General features: G+C 38.5%; 1 protein-coding gene across 7 annotated transcripts in view; it reads right to left on the bottom strand.

Moving 5' to 3' along the window:
• The window catches only part of mprip (myosin phosphatase Rho interacting protein), a 111380-nt gene that overhangs the window by 44667 nt on the left and 44739 nt on the right, over positions 1-21974 (bottom strand). For all 7 annotated transcript variants that reach the window (XM_042342467.1, XM_042342468.1, XM_042342469.1 and 4 more), the window contains exons 4-7: positions 20047-20198; positions 11112-11196; positions 6545-6722; positions 5754-6228 (exon numbers count right to left, since the gene is read on the bottom strand). In XM_042342467.1, the coding sequence (XP_042198401.1) occupies positions 5754-6228; positions 6545-6722; positions 11112-11196; positions 20047-20198 (890 nt within the window). The remainder of the gene's footprint in view (positions 1-5753; positions 6229-6544; positions 6723-11111; positions 11197-20046; positions 20199-21974) is intronic.

Raw genomic sequence — 21974 nt, 5'->3', positions numbered from 1 at the left:
GGTGCACTGTTTCAGTTTACCAGATTGGGAGAACTAGGTTCCCTTTCTATGAGAAATCGGATTCTAAGTGGTTAGCTCAGGAAGGCAATCTCTCCCAAGACGTGTGAGGAAAAACTTTTCTCATACATTCCAAGCATTTTCTCATACATCGTAAGCGAGAGGACCTGGGTTCGATTCACGGGCAGGACAAAACCTTAGGCAAGTTTCCCTACTCCACAAGCCTCTGTTTACATCGCAGCAAAATAGGAACCCGGTTGTTAAGTCGATTGGCGGATTGCTTTTCTGGGGGTAATAATCCCTTAAAAGAATAAAAAAAAGTGGTCACTCGATCCACGACTGTTTGTGGGGCACTGCTGTGCGAAATTGGCTGCTGAGTTTCGCTGACAATATATACAATCAATTCACTTTACAGTATATTCTGTGAAGCACTTTGAGGTGTCTCGAAAACGTAACAAATGCAAGGATTACTATTTACATTTTTTTGAATTACAATCCACATGCATCATCACCCTTTGTGCAAAATATATAAAACTAAATGTACATAAATTTTTAGAGGTCAAAAATAATGTCCATCGATTTTAAATAGAACGATTTGAATTTAATTCATGTTAGGTTTCAAAACTCATAGCAATCAGAACATCTAAAATATATTTTACAGTGAAGGATTTATTTTGTCTGCTCAATTGGATAAGACTTGCACTTTACAACATTCAGTGAGGCTTTCATCTATAACTAAAATATTAGATCTCCATCTCATATAGTAAATTCTCCATTGGTCTCTGGTGACCTTTACTTAGAGAGTTTAGAAAGGTCACCAATAAATAGAATATCTGTTTTAAAAGCAGGAAGAGCAAAACTTCAGAAAAATGTAAGAATAGTATCTACATTGGCATGTAACATTTTATACTATGATTACAGCATCCAATACCCCTTTATAATAGAACAGGCACCGTCTCAATCTCAGACTTGGAATCTCGAGTTAAATGTTTTGCTGAATGTCTTGATGTAGAAGGAAATAAATTTCAAGCTGAAATTTAGTCACACAGTTTAGTCACATTCAGCTTCTCAAAACACTAGTGCCCATGCTTAATTTAAAAAAAATCTAATAGCACTTTCAAAATTAATCAACCTGGAGAAGGAAATCCTCCAACTATTAATTGAAGTTTTATTTCTTTCCATTGTGTGAGGAGTTGTGTGTGTGTGTGTGCGCGTGTGTGAAAATAGGATCACTAACCCCTGCCAGAAAGATCATGGTCTCGGTTGATCAACAGAAAGCTCTGAAATGAAAACTCTGCAGAGCATCTCTTAACTGAAATGGCCACTGAATTTCCAAATTCAGGGTAATTATTATTATTATTATTAATTTATTTTTAAAAATAGCGCAAACCATTGTGGAATACTACAGCTTTAAATTTATTAATTATGTGCAGTTAACAACCGGTTTCAGTTCCAAATCTAATGAACGTATCCCGCACCAGAACATTTTTCTCCAACATGCCTTTCCCGATTCCAAGGGAAAACAGTGACCTTGGGGCAAAACCGCATCCCTTGTGCTTGCCAGCGCGACCCCTCATTGTGGAATCGCTCCCATTTCCATGATGTTTTCCCAGCTTGAGTCACTCCACTAAAAACTGGCACTTGCACATAACCAAACATAAACAGGATGCTACTAAAATAGAAGGGCAATTCATTCAGTCACCTTAAAGCCACAGGAGTACTCCTCCTCCATCCACCCCCCACCCCCCCCCCCCCCCACACACACAGGGATTTATACACAGGGATAAGACTTGCACTCTACAACCTTCAGTGAGGCTTTCATCTGTAGCTAAAATATTATAGGTTTAGCAATGAAAATGATAAGAGTGTGCAAAGTTCCACGTATGCGTGCCACTTACACTTGAAAAAGGGAGACCCTGTCGCTGGATTGGAATCTCAGGGTACGCAAGGTGCGTCCCCACTTTGCTTACCTAATTTCAGAGAGAACTGAAACCACTGTCTGGCAAGCTTTGTGTTGCCATTGGGGGCATTTTAAAAAGAATTGGCCAAACCTATGCAGATAAATAATATTAAAGGGTACAGGGAAAGAGCAGGGAATTGGGAGTCCTGAATTTAGCAAGTTTCTGTACGCAAACAATCCATTTATCTGGTTATCATATTATCAGCCAGGACACTGGGAGCAACTTTATTCTCTTTTGGATTAACCTCAGCGGATTTATACGGTCTCGGAATTTTCAACATCCATCCCGACAGACAGAAGTCTAATCGACTACTTCAAAAGTACCCACACAAACTGTACTATAATCAGTTATGAACAAGTAGAATTCTTCATGATTAAGTTAAGTCAAAAAGAAGCCAAGATAAGGAGCCCCGTTGAACTACAAGCACTCTCAATGTAGCTCCGACGTTTCCTACAGTGACTCTGGCCAAGGAATTGGGAGAAACAGGATGACAACATTATACAGCAAATTACTGCACACAAGCTCTCGTTTCTGTTACAATGAAATCATTGCAGCAGTATTACACCCACTGTTAAAGGAATGTTGGCAGAACACAGGGCAAGGTGATTTTGAAGCCATTTATGGCAAAGATACGCTAAGTGGCCTGGCAGAAAGATGTTAAAATTCCATTTGCTGTCGATTAAAACGTTTTGGAAGAATGTATGCATTCCAATGCAGTCTCAGTTAAAAAAGGTTATAACCTTCCTTTTAAAAAATTGTTTTTAATGCTGTGCTATTAATACTCTTAAAAATATTTTCATGTAGGCGAAGGTAAACAACAGTCACCTCAGAGAAATGAGTTATTATAACCGTCACCTACTGAATTTAGCATAGGACTACCTTGTAAGTTTCATTTTTGATAATATTTTCCCACAAAGCACAGTCACAACACTTTACAGTATATCCTTTGGATGAAGGATCTTCAGCCCATATTATTATTATTTGATCCTATCATTAAACAATATAATTTGCTCGTAGTTCCAGAATATCATTTTAAAATGATTTGGTTTATCTAATTCCAGGACCATCTTTGAATATTTCACCTTTTTAATGAATAAAAATCCAGCAGAGATTTGCTGTTAAAGCAAATTTGGCGAGTTAAACCAGATTTCGCAGCATTCTGTTCCTGTGCCATCTGGATTTGCCAGATTAAATTCTTTATTGCAACATAAAAATATGAAACATTTTTAAAATAGCTGAAACAATTCCTTTTTTAAAAAAATGCAGTATGATTAATATTATAGCTTAGGAACAAACACAATTACAATTCCAAGACCATAATAATATACTTTCTAACTGCTGCTAATCATCACAGTTTGAATAAATGACTTTTTAGATTGGATAATTCACTTTAAAAAATCCATATCCTACAATAAAGACTTGGTTCACAATAGCAATGACAATGTCTCGCTCTTTGTCCCCACACCCCTCCAGCTCCAAGCTATTAAGCTGAAGAAGGCTTTCCACCTGAAAATGAACAGCTTCTAAAGTTTTACAGAAAGCAGAAAAGAAAAATGAAGTCTACATTTGTGAGTTTTGAACGCTCAGCAATTTTTTTCTTTAAGTACCAAAAACAACAGATGGAAAGTGTCTGATACACAGTGCCAAACAGCATCCAATCCAAAACTTACATGAACTACCTACTGAGGCAAATCTGGTAACTCCATTGCTGAAGCAAAACTAGTCATTCACAGCCTAGCCTTTTAAGGAAAATTCCCAATCTACTGTTATTACCCTAAAAGGTCAAAATCAAAAACCACGACCGTTCTGGAAAGGTGAAAGGGCAATATTGCATAATGTTGCTTCTATGCAACATCGTCAGACAACATCAACGCCGTACTTGCTCTATAATTCAAAATAAGCCATTTCCTATTAGAAAAAAAAAGACCCAGATTTGTTTAAATAAGACAACTTCCCTTTTTGTTGGCCTCCAAGGTTTGAGTTCAAATCTTTGAGTTAATTATTTGAAAAACTTTGATATATGATAAACTTCAAGGCATTTTGAACAAACAAACAGGGATTTAAGAATTGTACTACAGGGATTGGGTACAACGTTTATTAAATGGGTAGTAAAAGCAGATAAATTATCTGTAAAGCTTTGATTTTCCAGATTTTCAGCTGATGGGCAGAGGCAAATATGCATTTGGTCAAGAATTTGATTTAGATCCAAGCAAAGCAGCCACAAAAGAACAAGACACTGTTCATATCAATTTCGGGGTGTCTAATCCAGTTATTACTCAATTTCTTCATGTAAATTGTACCATAGTTCTCTTCTTCCTTCTTCCATCTCCCCCCACCCACCCCTTCAAACAACTGACATGGTACCAAGAGTAAAATAAAAAGTAGATAAGCTAATGGAACCTTTATGGTAATAAATGAAAGTACAATCTGTTTACTCAAATAATTGTCTGATCTGGGATATGCAAATTACAGAAAAGTAATTTGCACATTCTGACATGTAAGCATACCGAGAAGGATATAAAGGAACGAACATATGTGACGAGAATGAAAGGGATTAAGGCTGCTTTGTTTAAACTAATTCAATGCAACTTCATCCATGTTTGCCATTACCTCTTTCCCCCATACTCCGGACACCCTCATCCATACCTTCAGACTCTATTACTTCTACACCCAACTCACCAAACTCCGTAGCTCTGCCCTATATTGTACCTTGAACCAAACTAAAGCATGGCCAACAAGTAAAATTGCAAATCAGGTACTAACTTTCCAATTGTATTTATTTTGCCCTCCTGTAGATAGAGTGGCGGAGAGTTTGAGTAACATTAACACTATCACACGAAGGAAAGTATATTATCACAGGGCATTGCCAGTTAGTACTCAATTCGGACTCAATTATATGTCAAATTCTGTACTTGATATTCAGTACCTCTGTAAAGCAAGTGGTGGAAGAATGGATTTGATTATTTTTAAAATTTGAAAAGTAAAAAAGCAATTTACTTTCTGGCATAGTGCAGCATTATGATAAAAGGAATTGCCTTCACATTTTCTCGGCTTCCAGCTCATGTACATACAGAGATGGACAACATCAAATTCCCTCCGTATAACAGACAGAGTTGCACCAGTTCTCAGGAGAACCACTAGATGGGGAAATCACACTTTATACAACCATTACGTTCTGGCTCAATGACAGAACAGCACTGCTATCACAAGACAAGAAGACCACACACTGCTTCCAATACGATGGGACAGAAGCAGACAAACGTGGTTAAGAAACGACTTTTAACAAAAGACAATAAGACAAGCTTTTCAAATTGCACTATTGTATTTGGCATATTCCCAGGCGTTTTAAATTGGGCTCACAGTAAACTGGTGAATCATTATATTGTTTTTTTGGGTCAGCTGGGTGTGACAAGCAATAACTCATAGCTGCGATTAAGATTATGCAAACCCCACAGAGTTCCAGATATGCATTATACTTGCACATGACAACCCTGGAGGGGTGCATCCAGTTTACCTAATTCAGGAAAGTAATAGGTGCCAACTAGCAAGAGCCAAGACTAGCTCTGGGGACCCCAGAGAGTGCTGGGGTTGGTTATAGTTGGTACTGTTAAAACTGCCGTTGCCAATACGGTCCTAGATTCACAGAAGGTACAGCTCAGAAACAGGCCAATTGGCCCAAACGCCACACAAACTTGTAATAGCTTAGCTTTCAGTTCCTATTCAGTTAGTAAGGGGCCTTATATGATTATTCTCAAAATAAATTCAATATAAAATGGAATAAGGAATTGATAGTACCTTCTTTCTTGTCCAAAATTCCGTTCGCCTTCATCTCTCCCTGGACTTCTTGCTCTTGTCCGCTTTTCCATCTTTTTAACTTCAGCCTCATAAGTCTCCCTATTGCTTATTCTTCTGGCTCGGGGAATGTCAGCCAGTGTTGAGGCTCTATGTGCCATACCTTCAGCATAGTGACTGTCTGTGCTCGTTACTGTGCTTCCACTTGCTTCTGAGTCCAGTGAACTCATGGACCCGCTAATATGTGATCCATTGGACAGCAGGCTACTAGCAGAGGGGAAGGGATCACTATAGACTGGTGATGGGCAACGAGGAACCCCACCAGGCTCCATAACATGCCTGCTTGAAGAGCTACCAGTAGGGGAAAGGACACGCATCTCCTGCCTCTGCTGGTCAAGCGATGGGAGCCTTCCTCTATCCACCTCATCTCCATTAACAGAACTGTGATCAGAAGCAACATCAGGGGGACGCATTTCACCTGTACCAAGAGAAGCACAAATACATATTAAAATACTATGCTTGAATGCTGTAAGAAAATACCCTTGTAATAAACAAACCCCATAGGTTTCAGGGTTAAGGCTTGTCAGAATCAACTCACTCTAAAATCATGGGAGAGAGTTTGAAAAATCAAGTTTGGAGATAATGGCATTAATGATACTTTAGGCAACACTGGGCTCGAGATAGAGACTGAGGTGGGTGATGTGCAAAAATGCAGAAAATCAGTGTTGGTCAAGGAACAAATGCAAAGGAGAAAAGAGAAAAGAGAAGAGAGTTGAACCAAACTACCGACTCACCCTCTCTTGAAGAAAACAACCCTCCGTGGGAGCTAGCATCAGGAAGAGGCCAACTCTGAGTTGCTTCCACATCTCTGCCGTGAAGCTCCTCTTGCCACAGGCTGGACCGTGAATCTGGCACCTTCTCTGCATCGGGAATCCCTGAACCAGTCACTGCTACTTTCGCTGGACCAGGCTCCTGGGTTCAGGTAAAAAACACACACAAGGGTTCTGATAACTTCACAGTCTCTTGGTATAATAAATATAATTATACTATCTATTTTTAGTGCAGTCAACAAAGTGTTTTATGGAAGAAACGTGCCTTTGATCCTGACGAAAAATGTTGACGTTATTAAAACAAAAAGCAGGAACAAATCTAGAACAGATCTGCTCCTTTGATTGGAGTCCAGGTTTCAAAAAGGCCCCTCAGAAAAAAAAGGATTTAAAGGGGAACATGTGCGTCAGGCTAAGCGCTTGCAAGTAAAAATACTTTCCTCTCTCTCGGTTTCACAAGACATCTTTGAAAAATCAGACAAACCATTTTAAACTATATCCTTATGTTGAAGACTCCTTCGTAGAGCCCAGGAAATGTACATATTTTATTGCAGCAATTTCAATACTTACATGCTACAAGATCCATGGAGCCTGACCATTAGGTAGTATGGAGTTTTCCAGCATTCTGGCTTTTTAAATAAGGTATTGTTTTGAAGCGCATAACCCTCCTTTAATTTTGATTTCAACAGCACCCCAAAAAATCTCTCCCATCTCATTCAACTTGTATTCAGGTTTCAGAATATGCTCAAATTTGTTTAATTTTGTAGCACCTTGCATAATCCCTGCCTTTTGATAAACAGCGTGCCCATAACTAACTTTAACAGAAAATTAGCTTTAACAAAAAATTAAGCAACATTGTGAAAAGTTGGCTTTTCAACACTATGGTCAAAGCAACATGAAGTCATTTTGTTGTCATTTGGTAGAATGGATTACAGGATGGGTATATCGTGGGTTGCATTGTTACAACCAACTTAATTTTTAATATTCAGGGCTTCCTATGCCAACAATCTACAGAATGGACAGAAATCTATCTAACGGAATGGGACAAGTGCATGGGAATAAAGCACTTCCCTTTTGCTTTCTTCAGAAAGGACAAAGATGCACTCTCACCTGTAAAGGAACACTGACTGACCTCCTGCAAAAATTATATTCTCCTAAAACAGTGTTCAAAAACGCTGCACTCCACTGACCCTGAAATTGGCCACTTTAGCTGACGGCCAGTGTTCTGAAGCCCTGATGAAGCCAGAAAGGCATTTTTGATTTTTTGTGGGTCATAAGCTTCAGGGTCTAAATCCCAACCAATGAAGCGAATTATAGAATAAAGTATTTTTCCAAAACATTTTCCTCTTCGCAACAAATAGTAATACAGTACAAAATGAATTCATGATAGGGATGTTTTTGCATCACTGCTAATGAATAATTAAGGTGACCATCCAAATGACATTAATTTGTAGGCATTATTGTTACGAGTAGTTAAAAGCTACATCTGCTACACACTGGAAAGTGTGCACCACTAATTGTGCACCAAGGCTTTGTCACATAACAGCGACCTTGATTTCTATTGACGTTGTAGTCGCCCAGAGCATGCTGGAACTTGTAATTTTATATTTCAGATATCTATTTAGAACTCAAACATCGGAAGATCCTATGATTTTTTTGTTCACCCATCTATAAATGAATGTATTTCTGCAAGAGAAGTAGAGTACACTCTTACAATCGTTTGGGATAGTTTAAAAGTCATCAGACCAGAAAAATTTGGCCAAGGAGGTGCAGAATCAATCATAAAGCAGGTAGCTTAAGGTGGGGACAACAGCCTTTAACTCGTGCTACTTTGTAGTCTTAAAAGAATGAATTTGTTTGATGTTAACTACCTGCTTGGGACCCGACCCAAGGTAAAATGAAAGTGCATTCTGCACAGGCGACATCTGCCAAATGGCTGTTGTGGGGATGGGGGGGAGGAGGTGCCTCAGATGAACAGTACAGAGCCTACGCAGAGCAATCTCTTGGCACAGTGTACTTTCTCGCACTCTGGTGATTTGATTAATTAGTTGAAGTGATGCTCTTCAGAACAAGATGTATGTGTAGGATAAATTAAGTAATGTTAATCTCCGGGTTCTGTTGAAGTTACTCAGCCTTTTTAATATTTTATAGTAGAAGGAAAGAACCTGCCTCTTTATAGCACCTTATCTCACCAGCTCCTCAAAGTGCTTTATAGTAATTAATGTCAAATGTAGTGCCTATTTTTGTTGGCATCCGTTTTGCACACAGCAGAGTCCTGCAAATAGCCTTGAGTTGAATGAGGATTGTTGGCCAGGATATTGGGAAAAATGTCTCTTTTTGAATAGTGCCATGGATGTTTTTTAATGTCCTGCTGAAGGACAGACGAATGGGATATTAGTTTAGCATTTCATCCAAAGGGTAGCACCTCTGACAATACAGCACTTCCCATAACTGTGCTGAGGTGTCATCCTGCAATTAATTCAAACTTTGATACGGGACTTGAATCTATTCTGGTTAGACCCAGAGGCTAGCATGCTGGCAACTGAGGCAAACTAATATATTAACATATTACTAACACATTAGATTGTGTCCTGGTTTAATGTGGGCATAGTGCGGAGCGATTCTTTACAAGAACAGAAGTGCTGCGCACAAGAGGTGATGTCATTAGTGACCTGATGAGGTGTAAATCGGTTATCTTTTTAATGCTTGTCTTAATGCTCAGGTCCGAGCTTATTGACTCAGCTCACTGTAATAAATTGGAGGATACCTAATTTTTTTGGCATCGCCCTTGCATATAAGGCCCCAAATAATGATCTTGTCAGTTCAAATCCAAGACAGCAATAGTCAGACAGGCAGCTCCTGTCTTTCTTAATAAACTGTCAGCCACAAACCATTAAGCATGTGGCTTCTGCAGTATCACTTGTGATTTGTTCATTTTGAAGAAAATGATTGTACAAATGATGAAAAAAGGCAGATCGTAAGACAGACTCGACGAGAAGCTTGATCTCACCTATTTATTCTTTACTCTCGAATACTTCATATTCAAACAATTTTTCCTAGGAATTTTCTTGCTACTGTTAAACAATTGCTCATTGACTGAACCCTGTTACGTTAGTCACATAAGTAACAAGTCTATACTTATTATTGGCTTACTGCCACGGGTTAGGCACAAATTACAGTTCAATTAACTTGTATCAATGTATATTATTTGACAGGCTTATTGGATGTAGCTTAGTATTTCCGATTACACAATCTTTTCACTTTAAATAAAGCAGATTTCTAAAAGATTACTTTATACTATTCGTATTCAGATCTACATTTAGGCTCCTGGGGATTGTATGTGTCCTTTGAAAAGCAAGTCACTCTCAATTTAGTTCTGTGCATTTCTCTCCACTTACAGGCATGCAGTATAGAGAAGCAAGAAAACACATAGCTATTCAAACCCAAGATTAAAGATATTGGCTGTAGACCTCCAGCTACTGTCAGAGGCAATGCTCTCCACGTACAGCTAATTACCCATAACATTTTTCGACTTTACATCACAGCAATTGTGCATCACAAGAAAAACCTAATAAGTTGAGTGAGTAGCACCAACAGTCATCCCTCTTAGCTCTGTTTCACCTTCAGTAACCAATCTAGATTTATCTGAACATATTTCATATCCAATTTATACTACAGCTCTTGGTTGATGGTCACAGGAACCTCATATTACACAGCAAGTGGTGTTAAAAGCCTGAAGTGGTGGTCACTGCCTGACTGGTGCTTTCCAGGTATCTCTAGGGGACAGCACTACCCTTCCCATAAATAGTGCATGACAACCCCTCAAGGAGTGCAGAGCCATTACGTGGGCTCCAGGGATCTAATGCAAGGTTAAACCTAAATATCATGAAAAGGGAAAAAATATTACATCCACTTCCAAGTAACTATCATTTCTTCACAAAGGCAATCAAAGCCTAGAGATTACCATGCTAATTATAAGAATGTGACTTTTTATACAAAATAAAGCAACATCGGTCACATACAGTTCAGTTTATCTCCAGTCAAAGGCTGGGTCCAGATAAAGCTAACTAGGAATGTTTATGTGAAATAGTGGTCAATGTGCAAGAAACGTCAAGTACACTTAAATGCATAAATAATTCTCCCACATGCAAGATGCAGAATCACATTTTAGCCAACAAATATTTAATGAGTTAGTAAAGAAAGTTCAGATTTTCCAAATTTTGACTGAAGTGCATTTTGTTTTAGAAATATCATCCAATGAAAACACTCAGCCACAGCCCATGGATGGTTGATGGTGGTGTTATTTTTAAAACAACTAAATTCAAAGCTAAATTTAAAGTGTGTTCCAAATAATTTTTTAATATTAGTTACAGGCAAATGGGTCTTTAATTTAAAGTCTTATCTGAAGCATGACAATGCAGTGTCCTGTTATAGATGGTCTTGCTATCTATTAACAGGTAAGAATAGATGCCATTTTTTTTTTGAAATTTCCCAAACTGATTGCACACGTTGCAAAACTGATTGCAGAACATACCTGAGCAGTTGTAGGTTCCACCTTGCGTTTCTTCTTCTGGTTCTGCTTATTCGTTCTGGGATAGACTATCAGCTGCTCGCACCACCTGGAACATTGAACAAATAAGCACCCGATAAAGGTTTTACAGAACAATAAAAACTAAAAGAAAACTATTGGTGGATAAACCTCAGTGCCATTTGCAACTATGGATAGATTTTCAGGTTTTTATAGCTGCAAGGCCATTTTGAGAGCAAGCACAACTGCTGAAAGAGCAAGCAGTGAACTGTGGAGGTCATATACTCCAGAGAGCAGTTTGCTCTAATGTTCCAATACAATTTCACCAAATAAATCAATGTATTACCTTTGTGCATAAAACTCAAGTCAACTGTTAGATAAAAGTCAACTTTATCAGTTAGTATGAAAATTGAGGAGAGGGGTGATCTGACACAGATAACAAAATATATTGAGATTTAACAAGGTAGTTAGAAACTTTTTTTTCTCTGGTAGGGGAATCCAGAACAAGAGGACGTAACCTTAAAATTAGAGCTAAAAGAAAAGAGATTAGAAAGCTAGCTGGATTGAAATTAGAAAAAAAAACACATAAAGGGCTGTGGAAACATGAAATTCACTATTCAGAAGTTTGAAGATTCCAAGGAACATTGAAAGTATTTGTAATACTAAGTGACATTTGGTAGGTAAGGGCATCAAGGGGTAGTGTGGTGAAAGGGCAGGGAACTGGCATTAAGTTGCAGATCAATTATGATCTAACAAAACTGTGGAGCAGACTAAACAGGTTAATGGTTAAGTCCTGTTCCTATCTACATACTACATAGAAGTAACATCGTAAAAAAGACCAGAATCTCCTTTCATTCATTCCCCAATTAATCTCTAATCCAAGCTACCAAAATACATCATACACAATTTCTAGTCTTCTGATGAAGTTCCAAGTATATTTTATCTCCATTATAACATATTTTATCTTTATTAGAAGTCCTTAGCAGTCAAACAAACCCATATTTTGTAGATTTTTATAACTCTGCCAAAACACTTTCTACCCAAAACTTCAAAGGCTGAGGCATCTGCGTTCTGAGTTGAAAGGAGCAAGAAAATTAAGGAGTAAGATTAGGATTGGGAACGACAAATCATCCCAGCAATGAAGCATCTAATCTAAACATCTAAAATTAACAATACATCACTAACTAGGAAACGAGACCAAAACAGATTAAAAGTACTCTTTATCTATCTCCCACTATTAGGAACCCTAACTTTTACCTTCTGAGAAGGAGGCTCTGTTAATAAGAATAATTCTTGCATTTGAAATAGTTTATTATTACATCTTCGAGACATCTCAAAGCACTTCACAGAATATACTGTAAAGTGAATTGACTGTATATTGTGTTTGAAATGTTGGGACCTGGATATGAATCAAACCCATACTGTTGGTATGAAGTATTCTTTTTCTACTACAATAAACTCCTGATATCTTACCCCGGCTTAACTTGTCACTATCACCTATGTCATCATGCTGTTATTTATTTATGTATTTATACATATGCCTAACATGCCACTCCGTTGCTGAACCCTTATCCCTTGGAGTGACTGTAGTTGGAAAGGTCCTAATTCAAATGTATGACGGGTTTTGACAAGATAAATTGGGAGAAGCAATTTCCACTGGGAGTCAGTGACTGGAGGACATAGATATAAGAAAAGCAAAAGGAGATCTCAGGAGGATTTTTTTCACAGAATGTAGAATTGTTGGGATGTGAAATGCCCCACCAAGCAAGATGGTAGAAGCAGAGACTATTATGGGTTTCATGAGTTGACAGGTATTTGAAAAAAAAGCCTTGAAGGGGTATGGTGATAAAGCGGGGATTGAATGGACAGTGCAGAGCCTCCTCTGCACTATAAATTTCTATGACTCAGAAAGTAAAGGATGGAGAAGGCTTAACATTTAAATATGTAAAATAAATTCACCTAAATTAAAGCTTCCTTTTCATCCCGTGATTCATCAGCAATCTATTCTATCTCACAACCTTCTCTCAATTACTGTACTCAACAAGAACTATAAAGTATATAACAAGAGCTATAAAATGGTTAGCTATCAGACACTTCACACATTGTGGGCAATTAACTAGATAACTTAAATTACATGTAAACCTGATATTCCTATATATAAAACAAAAAATCCCAAACCCAAACTGGTTTCCTTATCAATCTGACAGATCAGCTTTTTGAATTGTCAGGCTGTTTCTGGAGTTTTTTTTCCTCTGATTTGATTCACACACACACAGACAGACAGATACACACACTTGTCTCCCCAATTGCACAGTCCAAGAAAGGGGGTGGGGGGGGGTGGGGGGAGTAAAATAAAAGAATGCAGTGCATTCTCCAGCAGCAGCAGACAGGCTAGGGCATGGAGTTTTCCACAGCCACTGTCAATTCCACTCTAATAAGATAGTTCAGGAGATGGGATTTAAATCAGACAATTCTCCCCAACCCCCTCAGCTATGAATGTAGCTCTTCTACGTGGCACATTTTCCAGTAGCTGAGCCCAAAGCTGACAAAACCGATTTGAGGTGAGCTGACAGGAATGCCGATTACATTTCATTTGCTAACTATCCAATCAGATTCTTGATATTTGGGAAATAAGGATATTAAAGGTCATGAAGAAGGCAGGGAAATTTGGCTTAAAGAATTACCATGACCCATGTTCCTATGTTCACGTGGTGTAATTCTCAACAGAATCAATGAACTACTGATTAGCAGTCAAGAGCATAGGCTTCCTTACAAGATTCACCATGTAAGAAGAAAAGAAGACAAGCGATCCAGATCCCTAATAGCAATACCAGCCAATTGACCAGTTGGAACAATGATCAACCTTAATGTATGTTGAGATGTGGGAAAACCAGCCCACTCAGTGAAGTGTGCACAAATGTAATAGAAGGTTGTGTTGCGTCAGCCCTCATTAGCTTTGACAGGTTGCCTCTTGTTTCACGCCACTCACTGTAAGAATGATTGCTAGTGAATGCAACTTACTTAGCGTCTACAGTTGTTAGCTCCCACACAGCACGAGACAGGAAAGAACATAAATATATCAAATAAACAAACGGAAAGAAACAGATTGGGTCTCTATTACGTCCATCCCACTGTATAAAAATAGACAAGGGTCACAAAATGGCTGGTCTGCACTTCCGGCCAGGGTATTATGCCCAAATCTTCCGAAACGGCACAATAGGAATATTTAAGATTATATTGATTATGTACATTGACAGTATATCCTGTGAAGCGCTTTGAAACATCTCGATGATGTGATAAGGCACTATATCAAATGCAAGGATTATTATTATTATTAACCACTGTTAAAGACTTTCCCAAAACAAGAGCGACTGCAAAACTAGTCAATGAACCTGGTCGTGTTGGTGAAAGTGCCAACAGAATCTGTGAACTGGAGTGTAGTTCAGTCACCTGATCTGCTTTCTGACACAATGACATACTGAGGAACAACTTACCACACTTAACCTAAGGACCTTGAACACGGCAGTGCTCGTAAACAACCTGGTGGTGATTGCAAGTTACTTATCCTATTGATGCTAGATATGAAAAGGTAAAAAAAAGGACACATGAGGAGAAGCAGGTGTTTAAACAAACACTTGATGGCTTGGCCAAATTATTTGTTTTCTACCGGTGATGAAACACGATAACACATCCAACAAAAGTAATCCATCAACGCAATCATCTGAAAAATAATGCACGGTCACAGGATATGGTTCTAGATACTCTGGAGACTTCAGTTTATTCAGCTGCAACCGTGATAAACATGCATTGCAGAAAATGGGAAGAGGAACAGTTAACTATCCATTCTTCAAAAGATATTCTGGCATGGAGCACATTCATGCATTGGTATAATATTGGCACATTCAAAAAAATATGCCACAATCTGCAAGATATGCAATCTGTAATAATTTTAATTAACTGATATGAAATTCAGTGGGCCCCTAACCCCCAGAGAAATTGCTTTTCTGCATCTTACGATGACATTTCCATGATTTGAGGTTTTGTTCCAAATTTCTACCCTTGCTCCACTTTTCCTAAAGTCGTGACTCATGCTGAGCTGAGGTAATTCGATAGGTGCTGGCAGCCTTCTGGTAACTTCCCTGGGGAGGTATGTATGGAGGGAGGTACACTGGGTCTCCTTGGCAGTTGAGTTGGCTCCAAAGTGATGTGCTTGGAAATGAAACATCAGACTAGAGTCAACCCTCTGTGGTAGTCTCAGTATCCTATTTCTGAGCCATTGTACTCCAGGGTACAGATAATGAAAAATCAGCCATCCTGGCTCATCAACAGGACTTGGAGGGACAGAGCTTTCCTGGAGGCCAGAATTCTTCACACAGCTCCTGCAAGCAAAAACCCCAACAAGTAGGGTGGTCCTAGCTAAACAAGCAGCAGGAATCTGCCAGACAGTGCTCTCAATGGCAATCTGTACTGTTTTAGCTGGTTAGACTGCAGCAATACCATAGCATACTCTGCGATCTTCAAATTTTGGCTCTTGCCAACATGTGCCTAATAATTTCCTGAATTAGGTAAGCAGGTTGCCTCCCTCATGGAGAGAATATGCATTCCATGCGTAGGTGACACAGGTGGAACTCTGTCTGGTTAGGATACTCATAAACATAGTTATGGGTTTCCTCATGTGTCAGACAATCAGCTGCCTTAAAAAGATAAGTTCCCAACTGGTTATTCTATCTCAATAACTAGAGAACAATTGGTGGCAAGTTATTTGACAGCGAGACGCTCACAGTTGAGCCAGATAGCAAAACAATGCGCAGAAAATACCTAATTAGATTTTCATACATTTTCCCATTTCTTTGCAGCTCCCATTAAGACTCCTTATTATAGGTCTATATTTAGCATTAGGTCATATTTGCTCCAAGCTAAATTCACCTGGAAGATATTTTCACAGTGCTATTTTGATGAGTTATGCCAGTTTCTCTAAACTATCTCTCTTGCTTTTCACTAGGGACAATCACAAAACTATTGTACTTTTCATAAGATAGTTCTTTTCTGAACATTTTCACATTGTGTAAATCTGAAAGCAAGGTTTAGATAGTTAGATAGAGAAATCAAAAAGTAAATGAAAAGCAAGAAGAAACAGCGTAGAAGAAAATAAAAATATTTGCAGTCAAATGCCTGTAAAAGGCAAGTTAGGATAACATTTAATGCCACAAAAAGGCATGAAAGTTGTCGGTGGAAGCAAGACATTGGTTGTCATTTTATTCAATATTTAGAATGTCAAATTCTTCAATATTGAAATGCCGAAAAACATGATGGCGTTTCCTGAGATTGGGGTCATTCTGTTTACAACAATTTTTAAAAAGAACAGGGACATTTTAAATGTTTCATCCAAGCGAGAGTGTATTTATATTTAATGAGAAATAATTTACTGTGGGTCTCTTCAATGTAGCTACAGACAGTTCTCATCATTCTTGATTTGCAAACACATTAACTATGATGTTGACTTGAAATTCAGCACTTGTGGGGGACTATTATGTCATGAACAGACTATGTACACAAACCAATTTACGCAGACATGAACGTTATACAACTTCCTCTGAATTGACTGTTCTCTGGCAGATTACTGAGGTTTTATCATTTCCCATACACATTTCATCAACTTTGTATTTTTGGAGCAGTGCAACACATTGTTCACAATAATCTGTGCCAAATTTGGACGGTGGAATCTAAAGGGCGTCACGGTAAAAAGTGAGGCAGACTGAGTTGAAGAGTAGTAAGACGGATACACACAGAAATAGGTCAGAAATACTGTAGATTGTATGCTGAGGCAAAGTCAAATATAATTATCAAAAAATAAATGTCTCATGGCCAGAAATACGGACAATGTTCAATGTCTTAACTCTTAAATTCTCATCTAACAAGAGATTTTGATATTTCATAGAATCATACAGCACAGAAGGAGGCCATTCGGCCCATCGTGCCAGTGCCGACTCCTTGAAACCTTGCCGCAACCTTGCTCTTAGCCCACAGCCCCTCAAATTTCCTTTTCAAATACCTTTTCATTTCCCTTTAAATCTCATTAAAATAAACCTGAGTTTTGATTATGGAATGACAATGAATCCCACTCATTTATTGTTAACTCTGAAGGGTTGGTTGAGAGGTCTAAGCTTGACAAACATAAAGCATAAAATAATGAGGTTTAAATGGAAAATTGAAAATGCATATCAATTATGTTAAGGTGGTGGGGAGAGGGGAATTCACCTTTTCCAATTCAAATATTTTTCCCCCTGAGCATTATTTTAAAAAATGTCAAATTGATCAAGGCAAAGGATGGTAGTGCTGAGAAATGCAACAGCAATTGTACTTTGGATACCAGTCTCAACAAAGCTGTTTCTCTGCTTTGACAATCTGCCTTGGGCGTAAATTCAGAGGAACAGGACCAATTTTACCAGCATGACATTTTTCATTTCACGCATCAGCTGCCCTTGCGGTCTTTTGACTGCAACTGTCAATTTAATGGCAATCAGTGCTAACAGACAGATTGCTGGTAAATGGCGATTGCAAACTTTTCTTGGTGAGAGAAATCAAGATCCGCTGCTGACAACAGAAAAGAATAAAGAATACACTCCACGGGATGTCATTTCTTTGTGTCCCAGAAGATTTTCTTTGGCAATGACAGCAACATCTTAACTATGCCCTGAGGCTGAATAAATATGGAACCCTAATATGTCTGTAGCACATTTGCCAATACCTGAACCTGAAGGAAATACGTCTCAAAATAGTATAATTCACAGAAGTACTTTTACTTTTCATCATTGCTGTGATCTGTAATTTAAGGTTAGACCCTCATTTAGATATCCATTTCCAACTGAGAGCAAATCAGATTTTCAGCAAACTATCAGTTCAACTCATCTTTCTCCCCAGTGGCCATCAGGAGGAATTAGTTTTCAAATCAGAGTATCTTCAGAACTTAAATGTTAGTAAGGAGATTTCCTCTCAAATCCTCCGGACACATACAAGCAGAAACACAATCATTCAGTTTATCCGACAACTAAAATAGGGAGAGAAAGAAGAACGTTATTTAGAAAGACATATACTGTACTCAAAACGAGTAATGCACAGTATAGATTTACAGAGCTTTCTTTTAATCCCCTTCATCCCAACAGCTGGCGCGAAAGATAAAAGAATCAGGCTGCTGCTATTTTCCATCTTAAAACTAATACCTCAAGCAAACTACAAAAATTATGAACGTAAAGATATTTTTGGTGTTTATAGCATGGGGACAAAGTAAAAGAACATTTATCAAAAGGAATGTGAAGTGTGCATCTGAGCTCGATATGATTTGCTTGTGGGAAACCAGCCAGGGGGGTATAGATGGAATTTTCTAGCAAATAGCGAGAGTAATAGCTTCTCTGCACCACAGTCAATACAACTCCCGCAGAAGCCTGTCAGCGTCTGGTTTAGAATCATTTTTCATATATGAAGACTCGTTATATTTAGGATTGTTCTAAACATGCTAAGACAGGGCCAGACAGAATGTTAAATGTTCCCTCTCTTAAACAGTTTGATATTTTGGTCTTTAACAGAAACTATGCCCTTGAGCTTTTCTCCTCTTCCCTAAGGTGTAGTTATCGACAACTCTTTATATGTTTATGAATCAGTAATACAATTAGGTTATCATATTCATGTAGCACATATAAACGTATCACAGGATTTTACTGTACGATTTGCATTGGCAGCCAACGTGCACACAACAATGCCCCATAAAAGTGAATAACCAATTTTATCTGAGGAATTGTTAGCCAGGAAACAGAGAAGGTCCTTTTCTCTTTTAAAATAATGCCATAGGATCTTTAAACATCCACCCGAACAGGTAGACAGGATATTAGTTTAACAGATTATCTATGGACATCTCCAGCATTGCATTGGGAGTGTCCGCTTAGAACTATAATAATAATAATAATAATCCTTGCATTTGATATAGCGCTTTTCACGTCGGGAGGACGTCCCAAAGCGCTTCACAGAACACACTGTAAAGTGAATTGACTGTATATTTGTGGGCGAACGCGGCAGCCAATGGCGCACAGCAATGTCCCACAAACAGTCGTAGATTGAAAATGACCAATTTATTATTGTTTTTGGTTTTGGAGGATTATTATTAGGCTCTGTGTGGAGTAAGGAGTAAGGAAACTTGCCCGAGGTTTCGCCCTCTGCCTGGAATTGAACTCAGGTCTCTCACTTGCAAAGCGAGTGCTCTAACCACTGAGCTACAGGACTCCACGAACTATGCGTGGGGATTCAACACAATCTTCTGACTCAGATGTGAGAGTGCTACCGACTGATCCTGGCTGACACCTAGACTTTCACTCTCAGACAGCATTTTAAAAGACATCCAATTGTGGATAACAAGGTACTGAACTCAAGAAAGTGAACTCAAAATTCCTTCAGAAATTAGCATCCAATGAACTGAGCTACTCAATTCTCTGCTAAATGCATAACTTGCCATTGTTCTCATCCAAGGCCAAGGTCCTGCCATAATCAATTTGGCCCCCCATTCATCGAGACAAACATACTCTTTGCAATCTACTCTAGATTTTCTTTATAAATGGGTGTTGGTTTCAGTTTGCCAACACGCAATGCAATGAGGTAACAGGCCGATTGAAATATAAATAGTGCAAAGATACCATTCAAGTTTTCCCATTTAAAATTTAAAGTGACTTATGGATTTTTGCTGAGCTAAAAAGGTGCGTACTATTGAATTCCAACAGTATCATTGCAGGTTTGTAGAGGTTTCTATATTTGTGTTCTTATTCATTTTATATCCCAACATGAATATGTATCAAAACCCGTTTTATCAAGATTTATGACAACAAAGCCTGAACCATTGATGTGTTATCAATGAAATGAAAAAGATTTTGGGAAACAATGCTCTAAAGAAACTCACCCATTAATTATTTCTTTGGACTCTCCACGGATGAAGAATTCCCGTTCAGGTGTGATGATGCAGAGCGCATTCTTCTGTCCGGTCTTGGGTTCAGCATCAATGACATCTGTACATTGGTTCATGTTAACTGTCCCCTGTGGTAGGGTACTTGGCTGGAAGTCCAAAAAAAAGCAAGTTTAAGGCAGGCAACATGAGTACTAAACCCTTGCAATACAGCTGTAATTATCATATACATCTCTTGTAATAACAGAAAAGCACTCATGTCAAACACATCAGAAAGCTGCAAATGATTTTGTCTTGATTTGGGAGGATGAAGAATCTAAAATGAACAGAAAATGCTGGAAACACATTTCAGGTCAATCAAAATCCAACTGAGAAAGGTTAATGTTTTGGGTGTTATCAGAACTGGAACTGTGCTACTAAAAGCTCCTTTTATGGTTTTGATACCAATTAAGAAAACAAATTGCTAGGATGTTAAAAAATGGAACCTTCCAACCACATACTCAAAGAAGCAGCCCAAGTAAGAACTGCTACATCTGTGATGGATACCAGGTCTGGATTCAATTTTGTTCATAGAGTGGAGAAACTGAGGTGGGTGCCAAAGGGCCATAGAGCAATACACCACAACAACAACAAAATTACATTTATAGAGCGCCTTTCACGTCGGGGGGATGTCCCAAGGCACTGAGGTTAAAGCCTGGCAATTACACAGTTGCCACCACGGTAATTTGTCAATCTATATCACATGAAGGAAAATAGTAATAAAAATCCTTGCATTTGATATGGCACCTTATTCTGTAAAGTGTACTGTAAAGCTGCAAGCAATGTTCTTATGGTAGGCAATAGCAAAGGATGTTAACTCCTGCACCACTAGGTTATGCACTTGGATTATCTTAAAGCACAGCGAGTATTTTTTGCACTTGTGGAATCTCTGAGTGGGGCTTTCAAAGGTGTGTTGAAGCTTCACAAGATCGGTTTGGATGAAACATTCGCTTTGGCCCATCTGATCTCATCGCTCCAGAATACCCACCCTACTGTTCTCCTATCACAGCATCAAACTGACTTTTTAAATAATCTTGTGATTTAATAGGCGTGGGTTAATATAACAGTCAAGGGTTAATAATTAGTTACGACGTTGCATCTTGATATATGAGCAGCATCAGTACTGTAATTTTCAGTGCGACAATAAACCCTACAGAACTTGTCAGCCCACATAGACCGGAATTTCTGCTAGTTAGGAACTAACTCTGGCATGGATTTTAGAGGGTGGTTTCTGTGAAGTTGAAACATCTCCCCCCACCCTCTCCCCCACACAAATTACATAGCACTGTGAGGGAGGGAGAGGGAAAAAAAGAGAAGGGAGTTTCTCTCTTCCAGTATCCTGGCTGACAATACCCCCGGATAAAATTGCTCACTTACTTCACGACTATTTTCAGGGAGGTTGCTATGCACAAACTGCTGCGTTTGCCTACAGAACACAGTCACTGCACTTTTGCCCCAAAAATATACAGTTAATTCACTTTCCAGTACATCCTTTGAGATGTCTCAAAGACGTGATGAGGCTGTATACTAAATGCAAGGATTATTATTATTTACAGTGAATCTTGAAGTGTTTTGAAACGTCCTCCCAATAGATACTGTAACAAATGTAAGGATTATTATGATTAACATTGGTTTTCTCTGCATTAAGGTAGACCGACCCTCCTCCGGAATGAAACAAACCTCTAAAATAATAAATAACAATAATCCTTGCTCTTGATATAGTGCCTCATTACATTGTCAAAATATCTCAAAGCATTTCACAGGATTTCACTGTAAAGTGTAGTGCTGGTCTAACTTGTAGATGAACACCAACAAAATAATAATAATAATAAATAATAATAATCCTTGCATTTGATATAGCGCTTTTCACGTCGGGAGGACGTCCC

Source organism: Callorhinchus milii, unplaced genomic scaffold (genome assembly GCF_018977255.1).
Source record: "Callorhinchus milii isolate IMCB2004 unplaced genomic scaffold, IMCB_Cmil_1.0 Scaffold20, whole genome shotgun sequence".
NCBI classification, from domain to species: domain Eukaryota; kingdom Metazoa; phylum Chordata; class Chondrichthyes; order Chimaeriformes; family Callorhinchidae; genus Callorhinchus; species Callorhinchus milii.
Note: the sequence above shows the minus strand (reverse complement) of the source record. Positions and strands in the feature narration are given on the sequence as shown.